The sequence below is a fragment of the Ranitomeya variabilis genome, chromosome 1, assembly GCF_051348905.1.
Source record: "Ranitomeya variabilis isolate aRanVar5 chromosome 1, aRanVar5.hap1, whole genome shotgun sequence".
NCBI lineage: Eukaryota > Metazoa > Chordata > Amphibia > Anura > Dendrobatidae > Ranitomeya > Ranitomeya variabilis.
This window is the reverse complement of record NC_135232.1, coordinates 78,456,777-78,475,155: the sequence shown is the minus strand read 5'-3', so window position 1 is coordinate 78,475,155 and position 18,379 is coordinate 78,456,777. Positions and strand designations below refer to the sequence as shown.

The following is an 18,379-nucleotide window of genomic DNA, read 5'->3' as shown; positions in this document are numbered from 1 at the left end:
TACAGTAAACCATCTCATATCCCCTTTTTTTTGCATATTCCACACTACTAATGTTAGTAGTGTGTATGTGCAAAATTTCAGCGCTGTAGCTGCTGAAATAAAGGGTTAAATGGCGGAAAAAATTGGCGTGGGCTCCCGCGCAATTTTCTCCGCCAGAGTGGTAAAGCCAGTGACTGAGGGCAGATATTAATAGCCAGGAGAGGGTCCATGGTTATTGGCCCCCCCTGGCTACAAACATCTGCCCCCAGCCACCCCAGAAAAGGCACATCTGGAAGATGCGCCTATTCTGGCACTTGGCCACTCTCTTCCCACTCCCGTGTAGCGGTGGGATATGGGGTAATGAAGGGTTAATGCCACCTTGCTATTGGAAGGTGACATTAAGCCAGATTAATAATGGAGAGGCGTCAATTATGACACCTATCCATTATTAATCCAATTGTAGGAAAGGGTTAAAAAACACACACACACATGATTAAAAAGGATTTTAATGAAATAAACACAGCGGTTGTTGTAATAATTTATTGTTCTCGCAATCCATTTGCAAACCCTCGCTTGGCAAAATAATAAACGCACAAGATACATACCTTCTGATGTCAGATCATGTCCCACGAAGTAATCCATATGAAGGGGTTAACTAATATTACAGGCAGAGCTGCGATAAACCACTCGCTCGTGCCTGTAATCCCCGGGTGCTGAAAGGAAAGCAGGATCTGTACTTACATTCAGTCGCGGTGAGGCGCCCTCTGGTGGATGTTCTCATGAACTGCAGCCTGGGAACTTTTTCCCACGCTCCAGGTCATATGAGGACATCCACCAGGGGGCGCATCACCGCGACTGAAGGAAATGTAGGTCAATGACCTACATTTCATTCATTCGCTGGGGATTACAGGCACGGAGCACAGCTGCATTTAGCAGGGCTCCTGCCTGTAATATTAGTTAACCCCTTCAGATGGATTACATCGTTGGACGTGATCTGACATCAGAAGGTATGTATTTTGTGCGTTTATTATTTTGCCAAGCGAGGGACTGCAAATGGATTGTGAGAACAATAAATTATTACAACAACCGCTGTGTTTATTTCATTAAAATCCTTTTTAATCATGTGTGTGTGTGTTTTTTAACCCTTTCCTACAATTGGATTAATAATGGATAGGTGTCATAATTGACGCCTCTCCATTATTAATCTGGCTTAATGTCACCTTCCAATAGCAAGGTGGCATTAACCCTTTATTACCCCATATCCCACCGCTACAGGGAGTGGGAAGAGAGTGGCCAAGTGCCAGAATAGGCGCATCTTCCAGATGTGCCTTTTCTGGGGTGGCTGGGGGCAGATGTTTTTAGCCACGGGGGGCCAATAACCATGGACCCTCTCCTGGCTATTAATATCTGCCCTCAGTCACTGGCTTTACCATTCTGGCGGAGAAAATTGCGCGGGAGCCCACGCCAATTTTTTCCGCCATTTAACCCTTTATTTTAGCAGCTACAGCGCTGAAATTTTGCACATACACACTACTAACATTAGTAGTGTGGAATATGCAAAAAAAAGGGGGATATGAGATGGTTTACTGTATGTAATCATGTCTCATATCCTGTCGGGTTTGTGCAGGAGAAGGAAAAAGCCGGCAATTGAATTACCGACTTTTCACTAACACCGGTGCGTATTTCTCGCAAGTCACACTGCTGGTCCGTGTGGAATCCGTATTTTTCTCGCCCCCATAGACTTTCATTGGCGTATTATTTGCGCAGTACGCTGACAAACGCAGCATGCTGCGATTTTGTACGGCCGTAGAAAGCCGTATAATACTGAACCGTAATATACGGCTAATAGGAGCAGCCCCATTGAGAAGCATTGTGCCGTATGTAATGCGAGTTTTACGGACGTAGTTTATGCGCTCTTACGTACGTAAAACACGCATGTGTGACCCCAGCCTACGGGTTAGGGTTAGAATTAGGGTTAGAATTAGGGTTGCAATTAGGGTTAGGGTTGGAATTAGGGTTAGAACTAGGCTATGTGCACACGGTGCGGATTTGGCTGCGGATCCGCAGCGGATTGGTCGCTGCGGATTCGTATCAGTTTTCCATCACATTTACAGTACCACGTAAATCTATGGAAAACCAAATCCGCTGTGAACATGGTGCGGAAAATACAGCGTGGAAACGCTGTATATTCACACTGAGTGAGTATAAATACATTTAGAATCTATATTATTAACTATATGTAGAATATGTACTGTTTTAGTGTCATTTTGTGCCATTTTGGTTGGTGGTGTGCCCCGGGATTTTTTAAGTATAAAAAGTGTGCCGTGGCTCAAAAAAGGTTGAAAATCACTGGTCTATATGATAGAAAATACCCAAGTGTGACACCATTCTAAAAACTGCACCCCTCAAGGTGCTCAAAACCATATTCAAGACATTTATTAACCCTTCAGGTGTTTCACAGGAATTTTTGGAATGTTTAAATAAAAATTAACATTTAAATTTTTTTTACACAAAATTTATTTCAGCTCCAATTTGTTTTATTTTCCCAAGGGTAAGAGAAGAAATTAGACCACAAAAGTTGTTGTGCAATTTGTCCTGAGTACGCCGATACCCCATATGTGGGGGTAAACGACTGTTTGGGCGCATGGCAGAGCTCGGAAGGGAAGGAGCGCCATTTGACTTTTCAATGCAAAATTGACTGGAATTAAGATGGGACGCCATGTCGCGTTTGGAGAGCCCCTGATGTGCCTAAACATTAAACCCCCCCACAAGTGACAGCATTTTGGAAAGTAGACCCCCTAAGGAACTTATCTAGATGTGTTTTAAGAGCTTTGATCCCTCAAGTGTTTCACTACAGGTTATAACGCAGAGCCGTAAAAATAAAAATTCTTTTTTTTTTCACAAAAATGATTTTTTAGTCCCCAGTTTTGTATTTTCACAAGGGTATCAGGATAAATTGGACCCCAAAAGTTGTTGTCCAATTTTTCCTGAGTACGCTGATACCCCATATGTGGGGGGGAACCACTGTTTGTGCGCATGGCAGAGCTCGGGAGGGAAGGAGTGCCATTTGGAATGCAGACTTAGATGGATTGGCGTCACGTTGCATTTGCAGAGCCCCTGATGTACCCAAACAGTAGAAACCCTCCACAAGTGACCCCATATTGGAAACTAGACCTCCCAAGGAACTTATCTAGATGTGTTGTGAGAACTTTGAACCCCCAGGTGTTTCACTACAGTTTACAACGCAGAGCCGTGAAAATAAACAATTTTTTTTTCCCACAAAAATGATTTTTAGCCCCCCAAATTTATATTTTCCCAAAGGTAACAAGAGAACTTGGAACCCAAAAGTTGTTGTCCAATTTGTCCCGAGTATGCTGATGCCCCATATGTTGGGGTAAACCTGTTTGGGCGCACGGTAAAGCTCGGAAGGGAAGGAGCACTGTTTTACTTTTTCAATGCAGAATTGGCTGGAATTGAGATCGGACGCCATGTCGCGTTTGGAGAGCCCCTGATGTGCCTAAACAGTGGAAACTCCCCAATTCTAACTGAAACCCTAATCCAAACACACCACTAACCCTAATCCCAACGGTAACCCTAACCACACCCCTAACCCTGACACACCCCTAACTCTAATCCCAACCCTAATGCCAACCGTAAATGTAATCCAAACCCTAACCCTAACTTTAGCCCCAACCCTAACCCTAACTTTAGCCCCAACCCTAACCCTAACGTTAGCTCCAACCCTAGCCCCAACCCTAACCCCAGCCCTAACCCTAGCCCTAACCCTAAACCTAACCCTAGCACTAACCCTAGCCCTAACCCTAACCCTAGCCCTAACCCTAACCCTAGCCCTAAACCTAGCCCTAACCCTAGCCCTAACCTGTTATGACCCCAGTGGACAGGGTCTCAGAGGAACGTGTAAGTCTGCGAGATTCAAAAATCCAGCTCATAGGGCTGTGGTAACTGGGTTGACCAAATAGCTACTCCTAACGCCAACACTAGAAGTAGCCGGGAATCATGCCTACGGCGATCGCTAGATGACTCGCGCCAGCCGGAGAATCTAACTACCCCTAGGAGAAGAAAACAAAGACCTCTCTTGCCTCCAGAGAAAGGGACCCCAAAGCAAGATACAAGCCCCCCACAAATAATAACGGTGAGGTAAGAGGAAATGACAAACACAGAAATGAACCAGGTTCAGCAAAGAGAGGCCAGCTTACTAATAGCAGAATATAGCAAGATAACTTATCTGGTCAACAAAAACCCTATAAAAATCCACGCTGGAGATTCAAGAACCCCCGAACCGTCTAACGGTCCGGGGGGAGAACACCAGCCCCCTAGAGCTTCCAGCAAAGGTCAGGATACAGATTGGAACAAGCTGGACAAAAATACCAAACAAAACAAAAGCAAAAAGCAAGGAAGAAGACTTAGCTTGAAATACAGGAACCAGGATCATAGGACAAGAGCACAACAGATTAGCTCTGATTTCAACGATGCCAGGCATTGAACTGAAGGTCCAGGGAGCTTATATAGCAACGCCCCTGAACTAACGGCCCAGGTGAGGATATAGGAAAAGACAGAAGCTCCAGAGTCAAATCACTAATGACCACTAGAGGGAGCAAAAAGCAAAATCACAACACTAACCCTAATGGGAAAATGGAAATAAATACATTTTTTTAATTTTATTATTTTTCCCTAACTAAGGGGGTGATGAAGGGGGGTTTGATTTACTTTTATAGCATTTTTTATAGCGGATTTTTATGATTGGCAGCCGTCACACACTAAAAAACGCTTTTTATAGCAAAAAAGTTTTTGCGTCTCCACATTTTGAGACCTATAATTTTTCCATATTTTGGTCCACAGAGTCATGTGAGGTCTTGTTTTTTGCGGGACGAGTTGACGTTTTTATTGGTAACATTTTCGGACACGTGACAGTTTTTGATTGCTTTTTATTCCGATTTTTGTGAGGCAGAATGACCAAAAACCAGCTATTCATGAATTTCTTTTGGGGGAGGCGTTTATACCGTTCCACGTTTGGTAAAATTGATAAAGCAGTTTTATTCTTCGGGTCAGTACGATTACAGTGATACCTCATTTATATCATTTTTTTATGTTTTGGCGCTTTTATACGATAAAAACTATTTTATAGAATAAATAATTATTTTGGCATCGCTTTATTCTGAGGACTATAACTTTTTTTTTTTTTCTTTGATGATGCTGTGTGGCAGCTCGTTTTTTGCGGGACTAGATGACGTTTTCAGCGGTACCATGGTTATTTATATCCATCTTTTTGATCGCGTGGTATTCCACTTTTTGTTCGGCGGAATGATAATAAAGCGTTGTTTTTTGCCTCGTTTTTTTTTTTGTTTTTTTTTCCCTACGGTGTTCACTGAAGGGGTTAACTAGTGATATAGTTTTATAGGTGGGGTAGTTACGGACGCGGCGATACTAAATATGTGTACTTTTATTGTTTTATTTTTTTTATTTAGATAAAGAAATTTATTTATGGGAATAATACTTATTTATTTTTTCTATTTTTTTTGTACTTATGTGGAAATTTTTTTTTTTACATTTTTACTTTGTCCCAGGGGGGGACATCACAGATCGGTGATCTGACAGTTTGCACAGCACTCTGTCAGATCACCGATCTGACTTACAGCGCTCCTTGCTTACCAGTGCCTGCACTGAGCAGGCACTCGGTAAGCCACCTCCCTCCCTGCAGGACCCGGATACCGCGGCCATCTTGGATCCGGGAACCTGCAGCGAGGAGAGGTAAGAGACCCTCGCAGCAACGCGATCACATCGCGTTGCTCCGGGGGTCTCAGGGAAGCCCGCAGGGAGCCCCCTCCCTGCGCGATGCTTCCCTGTACCGCCGGCACACCGCGATCATGTTTGATCGCAGTGTGCCGGGGGTTAATGTGCCGGGGGCGGCCCGTGACCGCTCCTGGCACATAGTGCCGGATGTCAGCTGTGATAATCAGCTGACACCTGGCCGCGATCGGCCGCGCTCCCCCCGTGAGCGCCGCCGATCGCGCTGGACGTACTATCCCGTCGGTGGTCATACGGGCCCACCCCACCTCGACGGGATAGTACGTCCAATGTCAGAAAGGGGTTAAGTTATGTCAAATGTGCAAAATATCTATATCCTCAATGTGAATGTCATCTATAGTAGTCCATAATTTGTTTTTCTGATACAGAGCTCTAAACCACTTATAGACGTAAGATTATTCTGATATAGACCACATAATGTAAATTGATGTGTTGTGGTCAGGGTGGGTGTATGGAGTGGGCGCACTGGCTCCCACAACGAGATTGTGGGGAACTGATGGGTAGTAATGGTGCCTGATGAAGGCCCCAGGAACTGGTATCTTGGGTATGATGCTCAGCTGTGATTTGAACAGGGGGTGGATGTGCAGTACCCAACCATGGCCACTATCAGTAGATGGAGCTGCTCCATAGCTGAGCAGTTCTGACCACCGCCGCACCTAGAATAGCTGATTGTCATGGGTGCCGGGTGCCGAACCCCTCCTGATCAGACATTGATGGCTTATCCTAGGGATCAATGTTAAAGTAGTGGACAACCGCTTTAATTTACTCCCTGTAGTTGTACTTCCAATTAGACTTCTACACGTCCCCTAATGCTCCATCTTGATTTACTTTTGAAGGGAACCTGTCTCTTGATTCAAGCAGCCCAAACTGCAGGCAGCATTATTCACACACTGGCTGCACAACTGCAGACAGATATATTTTTCTCTGAAAATATAATCAGAAGATCTGGCCGGGAACCGAAATCGAAGACACAACTAGTCCGGCGCTGCCCCAGGTCATTGTGAGATCTCTCCCTCGTGTACTTAAGAAGAGACCTGTCAATCACCTCTAACAGTGCTGGTTGAAGCTGAATGGAGCGACACTGACTTCTAATTATCTTTTCTCTGAAATACTGCAGCATTTCAGACAACAATATATCTGGCTGCAATCATGAAGTCTGGCTCTGGTTAATGCAGCCAGGGTATGATTAATGCTGCTCGTGGTTTGGGCAAGATGAATTAGATAACAGGTTCTCTTCAAGGCTAGGAAGTAATTTGAGGATATGTTTTTCTGGAATTAGTCAAATGTTTTTGAGGCTTTAGTTCAATTGCATATATGGAAGCATTTAATTTATGTGTTTGTTTTAGAATGGGGGGATAGAGAAAAAAGCAATTTCTTACCTTCTTCGCCCCGTTTCTTCTTGCTCATCACCTCATAAACCCCTATTACGATTACTAAGATTACAACTTCGGCAGCAATCACTAGGAAGACCTTCAGAGGAACCAGGTAACTCAGAACTTTCAAATGGACTTCACCTTCACTTTCCCCTGCTTTAAAAACGGCCTTGCACACGTATGTACCACTGTCACTTTCAGACAGATTTGTAATGCGCAGCTTGGTTTCATTTCTTTTCTTGCTAAGTTCTTCATATCTTTTAGGATCTAAAGAGAAGTTTAGCTGCAGCTATGGAAGATAAAAAATGGTAATAAAAATCAGTAAACTAGTAAGACATAAAAGAAAAGAGTCAATCTATTGCTTTCAATGAGAGTATTATTATTCTGAGGGGAAAGTTACATAGCCATATAACTTGGACGAGGATCGTAACCCCAGTGTGGCTTTATAGCACTGGGGTCCTGGGTTCAAATCCCACCAAGGACAACACCTGCAAGGAGTTTGTATGTTCTCCCCGTGTTTATGTGGGTTTCCTCTGGGTTCTCGGGTTTCCTCCCACACTCCAAAGACATACTGATAGGGAATCTAGACTGCGAGCCCCAATGGGGACAGTGATTATAATGTCTATAACGTGCTGCGAAATATGATGGTGCTATTAAAGCAAGCATATTAAATAATAAAAAATGTATGATTATATGATGAACATTGAAACTAGAGAAAAGCAATTCATGATCGTACTAACAGATGACATACAACAGCAGAAACGCAATACATCTTTATTTACCTGCTCGTTCTCTGTAACTTTGTACCATAACCAATTCTGAGGTTTGTAATTAGAGGTATCGCACTTAAGATCTATATGGTCTCCAATATAGGAAACAAAAGCCTTGTTACCGCCGTGGACCTGAGGCACTGAAAAAAAACAACAACCAAACATGTTACTACATTAAAGTAACTATAACTAACTGCTTGCCAATTGAGCCCAGAGCTGATCTCTGCTGGCACGGAGCGGCTTTCGCTTTCATCAATCTCCTGCCCAAGATCCTGTGACTTCCGCTAGCTTCAGGTCAATAGAGTAGAGGCTTCTTTTTCACTATGCTCTGTTGACAGGGCATCACTGCTGATGTCATGCTGATTGACAGCCTACTCCTCACTACTTAACTGTGAAAAGCCAGTTGTCAATCAGCATGACATCGGCAGTCACGCCCTGTCAACAGAGCATACCGGAAGAAGAAGAGCTGCTCTGTTGATGTGGAGCAGCTGAATCGCCGGCAGAAGCGGTCAATAAGTGCTCTGAGACGCCGCAGGCTACAATAGGCATTTACTTGCCCCTGTTAGCAACTACCTACCTGTTAGTTTTTTGGCACATAGTAGAAAAAAAAATTCCCGGATAAACCCTTTAAAGTTGGCCCCTAATATATTATTATATACTCATCTTGTACCCTATAAAACAAGCAAAGGTTCCAAAACTACAAATGTGTCCACCATTAGGCTTTGTATTATCAATGTGATTGTGGATCACATGATCAAGTTCCCTTGTGGGACTACTAAGTATTAAAAAAAAAGTAATCCAAATTTAAAAAAAAGTGTTTTTAGGTATAAAAAAAAAAATTTAATTTAAGAATAAAAAAATGGTTTGTGTGTGGAAAAAAAACAAAAAACAAAACAACAAATATTTGGTGTTGATCTGTACTATAAAAATTTGTTATTTATTAACACCATAAATAAGAAAAAATACATACAACTTTGTACTCATAAAAAACAGTCATGGCTCTCCCCCTCATAAAGTGTTTTTATTTTATGTGATTGTCTTGTGCACAAGTAGTAAAACAATAAAAAAAACTATAAAATGGGTATCACTGTAATCATATTGACAATTAGAAAAAAGGTAAAGGGAACCTGACAGGGTATACATTCTGACTGAACCACAGGTAGCATGTATCAGACACTGGTTGTATGATCTTAGCCATGTTCGATGCAAACACTGCGGAAGAGAAAAGTCATAGAACGTGACAAGGTGAAGAAAAGGCAGGTCCTCAGCCGCTTCTCACCGCCCACTGATAATGACTGACAGGTCTCTACCAAAAAAAGCAGACAGGAAGAAACTTCCAGCAAGGACATATAGGACATGTAGATCAACAAGTGTAAAGGGAGCTGTCAGCGGTGGATCTTGATGATTTGCCCAAAGGCATTCCATGTGGCAGAACATTACACAGAAAATCATTAATAACCTCATTGATAGTAGTCGAGTCTGTAAGTGCAGGGATTTTTGCACATGGCGCTCATAATCCATACTGAATAAATCAAAACGTATTTCAAATTTTGTTTCCTTTTTTTATCATTTACATATCAAAACACAACTATCAATCCTTTCACTTTCTGACTTGGTGATGCAATTTTATTTTTGAGGATTGTATCTGTTTAAATAAACAGACCAGTGGATTTTCTAAATAACATCCAATAACAAAAGAGATCCTTAATGTTCCCAAAGTGCCACTAAAAGACTCCATTTTCAACTAAAAGTCAGGTTCGTACTTACAGGTTGTAGGATCCAGTCATGCAGAGCGGGATCCCACAAACCTCTGTATCCATGAATTTATAAGTATTGATGAGCCATGTGGTAGAAACTTCTCCAACCCATCCTGGGGAAAGAGCTCCACAAGTCGTTTGTCCATTTATTCACACAAGAGTTGCATTTGGGCCTTTCTACCATTGCATGAATGCATCTTTATTTTTATTTTACACTGAGTTGAGTCAAATCTGAGGCTTGCAGGCCGCAATCATTGCTCCCTCCCTGCTTAAGTTGATTCCGTGCACTTTTAGTGCCGCTGGAGGCAAAATAACTAATAGGCGCATCTGCCTGTCAACTGAAAATGCTGACAAGATGACTGTTCTCAACAAGAACAAGGCCTGGATTGGACAAGACTTCTCAATCCCACCGGATGAAAGCAGCAGAACATAAAGGCAATTCAATTATTTTTTTGATGTGTTCCCATGCACCCCCTCCCACCTCAAAAAGGTTTCATGGTTTATTATTTTTCTTGTCATCCTCCTCCTACACCATATCAACAGGGTTTTCAGGAGGCCCTCACTCATACATTTTGGAAGGCCATTAGTCATAAATGTTGGAGGGACATCAGATAGCCCTCATTCATACATTCTGGAAGGCCATCAGGTGGCTCTCACTCATAAATTTTGGATGGCCCTTAGTCGGCTCTTACACATACATTTTGAAGGGACTCATCTCTGAATTGAAATCCATATCCGTCACAAGCAGGAAGCATTGTAGCACTGCCATGGTGAAGCGGCAACAGGGTCTGCTGAAACTAATTTGTTCAAGTGACAAACAGCACACTGCCGCAGAGCTGTGGAAAGGTATAACAGACCAGACAGATTGGTGGCTCTCACCACTGAACCTACAACCAGGCATGGTGGTGTGTGAAAATAGCCGTAACCTGGTGGCGACTCTGAAGCTTGGCAACCTCGCATACATTGCCTAGGTGCTCAACTTAGTGGTTCAGCGGTTTCTGAAAACCTATCCAGATTTGCCTGAGCTACTTCTGAAGATACGCTGGGTGTGCGCCCATTTCTGCAAGTCAGCTACAGCTTCCCATTCTCGGATTGCTGTAGAGGCGCTTGCAAGTGCCACCTCACAGACTGGTGTGCGATGTGACCACACACTGGAACTCCTCATTACATACAGTATGTTGGCAAGGCTTTGTGAGCAGCAGAAGGCGGTAGTTGAATATCAGCTAGAAAATGCCCGTCTGTGTTTCGGTCAGCCTCTGCACAACCGATGAGTGGGCATGGATATCTGACTTTTGTGAGGTTATACAAAACTTTGAGGAATCAACCAAAATGGTGAGCAGCAATGAAACCATAATCAGTGTAACCATGACGCTTCTGCACCGAAGTGTGCTTTAGGTTACTCCTGAGGACAGAGAGTCAGATAATTTTCCAGGGCTTCCAACAGGGCTTGTGTGAACGGGCACTGCCAGAAGAGATGAAGGGTGTTTCATCAGCGAAAGGGCATCTCGGGCAGTACCTAGTGTTACACAGTCAATGGGTATGCATGAAAGTTCTCAGGGGCAGACCCCCCTGAATAGCAATTCGTGCCAGGTGGCATGAATGTTGGTTAACCTGCAGTTAACACCTGTTAACCGGCCTTTGGTTGACCTGCTAGAAGCCACGTTTTTCAACACTCTCTTGGCTGTGGCCGCAGGGAGCCAAAGAATAGACTTTCTTGAGTCCTTTGCTCGGATAAACTTATGGATGGTCTTTGCTTTCTTTCCACATGTTGGGCTTGAGATCCTCCAGTTGGTGTTCCTTGACAAACTTGAGCACCTCTTGATAGTACCAGCAGATGTCTCAGTTGTAGATATAGGAGCTGTCCCACTTGTCCCATCTGTTCAGCGTGGATGGGGTGAAGAGAAGGAGATGGAAAGTCGACCTCCTGGTGGGGACAGGGAAGTCTTAACCATTGGGAGCCTAGAACACATGGCTGATTTTATGTCCTGCTGCCTTTCCCATAAACTTGGGTTATACACATTTTGGCCAACAATGATTATGGGTTGTTCACACTTTTTGACCCACGCTACAAGGAGAATTTTCCGTCTCTCCTTCTGCGGCAAAAAGAGATAGTTAAATGTTGCAATACCAGAGGGCCTTGGTCGAACAATTAGTAAAAAAACATTCCATATGTCATTGCTGGTGGCAGAGGTCATAGATCCTTGGGCAACCAAGTAAAAGACATAAGGGAGACACACATCAGGTCCAAAAGAGGCAGGGGAACACTATCAAAGGTCTGGGACAGTTTCATTCGACACTCCCAGTGCCTAGGCCCTGATGCCTGTGGTAGTCTGACAAGGAGAGAAAAGTTTTTGAAGATGGTGAAGGAGTGCCTAGTTGACCATACCAGTGTACTCCATGATTCCTCTGTGCCATAAAAGTATTGGGTATGCAAGCTGGACACGTGGCATGAACTGTGCTTCTACGTCTTGGAGGTGCTGGCCTGCCCTGCAGCTGGCGTTTTGTCAGAACAGGTTTTTAGTGCCACCGTGGGCATAATAACTGATAGGCGCATCAGCCTGTCAACTGAAAATGCTGACACGTTGACTATTATCAAAATGGATAAGGCCTGGATTGCCCCAGGCTTCTTAATCCCACTGGATGACAGCAGCGGAACATAAAGCCAACTGAAATGTTTCCTTTTTTCCTGGTGTATTCCCATGCACCCCTTCCCAGACAAAAAGGTATACGGTTCACGGTTTCTTCTTTTTCTTGTCCTCTTCCTCCTCTAATACAAAAATATCTCTCCTCCAGCACCTATCCCTACACTAAATGTAGCTAACAACAGTATTAATAGGGAAAAGAATAGATGTAACACTGAGAACTGCTGGTTTCACGTAGCAGCACCAAGGACTGTCTGTAACACAACCAACCCCACCTAAATGCCTGGAATATGCTATCCCGACTCTGCCAGCTAACCTGAAATGAATTGCAGAAAAGAATGGTATTATTAGAGAATAGAATCTATTTAAATTGTCACTGAAAGGACTTTTGTTTGTATGCGGCAGCACCAAGCACAGTAATGCAATCAACCTTGACTAGATGCCTGTAATACACTATCCCTACTCTGCCATCTAACCCTAAACAAATTGCAGATAAAAGCGGTATTAGTATAGGATAGAATCTATTTGAATTAGGGCTGTTGGTTTAATGCAGCACCAAGGACTGTAATGCAATCAACCCTACTCAAAGTGCCAAAAATACACTATTCCTACTCCAGCAGCTAATTCTACCCTAATTGCAACTAGGAGCGGTATTATAAAATAGAATCTAATTGAATTACCCCTGAAAAGGGCTGTTAGTTTAATGTTGCACCAGCAGGTAATGGAACGTGATATAACACAATATCCCTTCTACAGCAGCAACTCTCCCTACACTATTTCCAGGTACTATGCACCCAAGATGGCATCAACAGGTCTTATATAGACCAGAAGACGCTATGCAGCTGTCAATCACAGTAATGCCAGTAGCCAACATGGCTACGGCATTACCGTCATTGGCTTACAATCTCTGCATGTTTAGTGATTGAAAAGCACCAAACATGTGGGGAGGAGAATCGAGTATGGCGCCTGAGGTATAGGATACTCGATCTGGCACTGAGCAGTGCAGACCACACTTGCCCATCACTATTTATAAGATCTAATTTGATCTACTTTTGCATTCATATCTGCTGTAAAATTCTACAACAATTCTAGGACACTTATTTCCATCACGTGTGTATGTGACGCAAGTCACTTCTCACGGCCAAGCCGTGAGTCAGAGTGGTCAAAGAGTCCAAGGCCAGAAACCAGGAGAGTACGTAATAAACAGAAGGAAGAGACAAAAGCTTAGTCAGGTAACATTTCGAGATCAGAGTACCAGGAGGATAACGGATCAGAGCTGAAGGGGTTAAACAGGTGGTTAGTCAGAACAAAGTCCAAGGTCAGCCAACAGATCAAAAATATAGAACTCAAGGCACAGAGAGCACAGCACAAACCTCACAAGATGAATGCATGTCTGGCAGTGTTCTGGGAAATTCTGCTCAGTTAAGAAGCATGGCCATTAAGTGGAATAATGAACACATGAGACAGCCGACACCTCACAGTCTCAGATTGGATAGTCGAGCTGTCAATCAAAACACTGACAGCTCAGCACGCCCCTGTACCAGATTGGATGGCCAAGCTGACAATCACAGTACTGGCAGCTTCATCACACTCCTATACCAGATTGGACGGCCGAGCTGTCAGTAACTGCATCCCAGACAACCTGAGGGGTGGAACTGTGACAGTACCCCCTCTTCTAGGGGGGCCACCAGACACCCCAGGGTTCCCAGGAAATTTTAGATGGAAGGCCCTGATTAACCGATTGGCCTTCACATCTCGAGCAGGGACCCAGGATCTCTGCTCTGGTCCGTATTCCCTCCAGTGGATGAGGTACTGGAGAGAATTACGAACCCTCCGAGAATCTACAACCCTCTGAACCTCATATTCCAGACCACCGTCTACAGAAATCGGAGGAGGCGATGATGAGGCAGACAATGCAGAAGGAATATACTCCTTTAATAGGGATTTATGGAATACGTTAGGGTTGAGAAGGGATGGAGGAAGCTTTAACCTAAATGTCACAGGATTGACCACCTCTAGAATCTCATATGGACCAAAAAACTTTGGACCCAACTTCGTAGACGGCACTTTAAGTTTAATGTTCCTAGATGACAACCAAACCTTATCCCCAATCTTAAAAGCAGGACCCACCGACCGTCTTCTATCGGCCTTTCGTTTTTGCTGAATCTGAGCAGTCCCAATATTCTTTTGAACCTCCATCCAGACATCCCCAAGTCTCTGCATGGCGACCTCCACCCCAGGGCATTCAGAACTAATCCTAAAAAATTCACCAAAATGGGGATGAAAACCATAATTACAGACGAATGGTGAGGTTCCGGAAGATTGGTTTACTCAACTGTTGAAAGCAAACTCACCGAACGGTAAAAACAAAGACCAGTCCTCCTGTCGTGCTGCCACAAAGCACCTTAAAATCTGTTCCAAAGATATTTTTTGTCCTCTCTGTCTGACCATTGGTTTCAGGGTGATAACCAGATGAAAATGACAAGTCAATCCCTAGTTTCTTGCACAAATCTCCCCACAATTTACAAATTGTACTCCCCTATTAGACACAATGCTCAGAGGGATCCCATGTAAACTTACAATATATGAGATGAACAACCTGGAGAGTGTCTCTGCATTCAGTAATCCTGGCAAAGGAACAAAATGAGCTTGTTTGCAGAATAGATCAACTACCACCCAAATAGCAGTCTTCCCATCAGACAGAGGCAAATCAGTAATGAAATTCATGTACAAATGAGTCCATGGTCTTTCTGCAATAGGCAATGGAGCCAATTCCCCAGCCGGTTGGCTATGACTGACTTTGGGCGCGTGCGCAGCCTTCCCAAGAAGATACAGAATCCTTAATATCCTTATGCACGAATGGCCACCAAAAAAGTCGAGCAATGGTTTTCCTTGTGGCAGTAACCCCGTGATGACCACTTAAAACGGAATCATGAAATTCCTGTAACTTAGGTACACAGGCACAAATAATTTGTACCGGGAGGATAACGGATCAGGGCTGAAGGGGTTAAACAGGAGGGTAGTCAGAACAAAGTGCAAGGTCAGCCAACATATCAAACATATAGAACTCAAGGCACAGAGAGCACAGCACAAACCTTACAAGATGAATGTATGTCTGGCAGTGTTCTGGGAAACTCAGCTCAGTTAAGGAGCATGGCCATTAAGTGGAATAATGAACACATGAGACAGCCGACACCTCACAGTCTCAGATTGGATAGTCGAGCTGTCAATCAACACACTGACAGCTCAGCACGCGCCTGTACCAGATTGGATGGCCAAGCTGTCAATCACAGTACTGACAGCTTCAGCACACCCCTATACCAGTGACTGCATCCCAGACATCATGAGGGGTGGAACCGTAACAGTGGTATTTCACGAGCTTTATACTGTAATGTAGCTTCTTGCAAATTTTGGGTGGAAAATCCCAACCACCTAAATAAACAGTTGTATAACTGCAGTAAATTAATAAAGTGGAATTACTGATCGTGTCTTTGTCTCACCTTGTACACTGAAAGTTCCATTTACTTCTGTGGCAGAACTGAAAATACACGTGTAGTTCCCAGTCTTGTTCACATCTGTCATTACAAATCTGCAAAAAGAAATGTTAAGGAAGTTTACAAAGGGGAGAGGAAAGGCAGAAAGGGAAAAGAAAATATACCCTATGTGCTAAGAGGAAGCCAACCAGCCACTTTGCCTTTAATAATTTTTTCCACAAGTGTCAAAACACTTGCTCTACCTTTTTAATATACCAGTAGTTGTTTCCTATTGCTTATATAGCACCATATTCCTCAGTATTGTGCAGAGAATACCATCATTTATCAATACCTGCCCTAATAAGGGAAAAACGAAGCTTCAGAAATGTCATGAGTATAGTAACCAATGACTCAACTTTGTAGGGCAAAACAGGGGTTAATTAAGTTATATGGAAGGGGTGAAAGTTGTCTAAGGTAAAAAATGTAAAGTGTGACAAAAGGGGTGGTTTGGAGTAAAGAGCAGGCCTATATATAGAAGGGACAGAGAGTTTTTTTTTCAAACTGCATGAAGGTACCCCATAAAAAGGTCCCTTCTGCCCACCTTGTTAATTGGGAAGATGGATAAGTTTAGTAGTAAGGAGATGTGTTGTTCTTTTGGCTTGCGATGAGAAGGGGGTTTTGGAGGTGGTGGCAAAATTGGCATGGAGAGATTGTACATCGAGTAAATGGTAACCTCCAATTTTGTTTAGAATTTGGTATGATTTGGAGGAGTATTTGGCACTCTTCAAGGGAGGGTACCTGGGAGTTGATATGAATATGGTTTTCCATTAATAGAGGTGACCCTATGCTTGTGGTTGCAGCTGAGGGTAATGCCGGAAGGTTATGATCATTGGGTGACACCAGGTTTTGGAACTCCAAGAAACTCTATAGTTCAAGTTATTTATGTTTGTTATAACAAAATGACTGGCCTGTCTTTATTTGGGAAATAGGGGGAAAAAAATGGGGGAAACTTAAATGAGGTAGTTAATGGTCAGCTTCTACAATACTGGAGTCATGGATGTTGGAAGTCTCCAAAGTTAATTGCCTCATAGATAGTGCTTAAACACTGAGATATTGTGCTATCTTATTCATCCAATATTCTCCAAAATGCAAATGGACTCAATATTTAGGTAGGTTGTAGTTGATAAACCATTGCAGTACAATGTAAGGACCATGTTTCATCAGTGTCCTTGATCTGATTTTCAGCCATTTTTAGTTTGTGTGTCAATTTTTACCATCCATTTTTCTTATGCAGAAGTAAAAAAAATCCAAGGCTTCTCCTACCAATGAAACAGTAAAAAATGGTAAGCACTTGGATGACACACATATGGCAAGTTTATGCTGTCTTTTTGTATGGATACATTAATTAAAATGGGTTTTGATTTGGTGCTTTAATCAAAAAAAGGACATGTCTCTATTTTTTATGTGAATTCTTGCAATAACAGGTATGTGGTCGATCCATAAAAAACACAGATAAAACATGTATGTCAAAAACAGGTGTCTCAATTCGCCTAAGATAGATAACCCCACATGTCCTTGGAACATAAAGCAGGAGCTTGCTGAAGAGTGAGTAAATGTATAGAAATTGCTTACTGTCACAAATCTGTCTTCTTGCATTCATCCACGGAGCCGGTCTCTCCCCTCCCATTTGTCCTCTCCCCAGAGAACAGTTCCACTTTACCCATCCTTAGCTAACTACTTAACCCATTTCCTGATGTTATGCAAACTCAGGACTTCAATTTATGACTTAATAGATGGGGATCAGTCACATAATTTTTTACAAAGCTGCTTTTCCATCGAACAAAACCCTCCATAGTATGAGCAAAAAAATCTATACTTACTCCACACCCTCCTGATTTCCTTCAGTGGTTTCATAATATCTCTTCTGTCTCAGAGACAAGCAGTATACACAGCAATAGTCAGGATTGGTTAAGCCAGTCAATAAGTCAATATGGTTTTTTTTAACATTTTTTTGGCCATGTTTTGGAGTTTTTGTTTTAGAAACACCCCTTTAATGATCTACAAGTAAACATGTGTAAGTTACTAGTAGAATCATACACCACAAGTTTGTAACTCTGCAACATGTGACAACCAATGGTCCTACAATCCTAATACTATATCATCAAGGTTGGCATCTGTGACATACACAACTGGACCCGCACTATCACTACTGTCTTATGGGAATGGCGAGGTGGTCACTCATGAATGGCGAGGTGGTCAGGCATGAATAGCGAGGTGATCACTCATGAATGGTGAGGTGGTCATGCATGAATGGCGAGGTGGTCAGGCATGAATAGCGAGGTGATCACTCATGAATGGTGAGGTGGTCATGCATGAATGGCGAGGTGGTCACACATGAATGCTGAGGTGGTCACGCATGATTGGCAAGGTGGTCACTCATGAATGGCGAGGTGGTCAGGTATGAATGGCGAGGTTGTCAGGCATGAATGGTGAGGTTGTCACTCATGAATGGCGAGGTGGTCAGGTATGAATGGCGAGGTTGTCAGGCATGAAGGTGAG

At 43.2% G+C, this 18,379-nt stretch overlaps 1 protein-coding gene across 1 annotated transcript in view; it reads right to left on the bottom strand.

The window, feature by feature from the left end:
* Positions 1–18,379, bottom strand: part of EMB (embigin) — a 73,582-nt gene that overhangs the window by 32,127 nt on the left and 23,076 nt on the right. The window contains exons 5-7 of the mRNA XM_077285327.1: positions 15,848–15,936; positions 7,961–8,088; positions 7,185–7,467 (exon numbers count right to left, since the gene is read on the bottom strand). Coding sequence (XP_077141442.1) covers positions 7,185–7,467; positions 7,961–8,088; positions 15,848–15,936 — 500 coding nt within the window. The remainder of the gene's footprint in view (positions 1–7,184; positions 7,468–7,960; positions 8,089–15,847; positions 15,937–18,379) is intronic.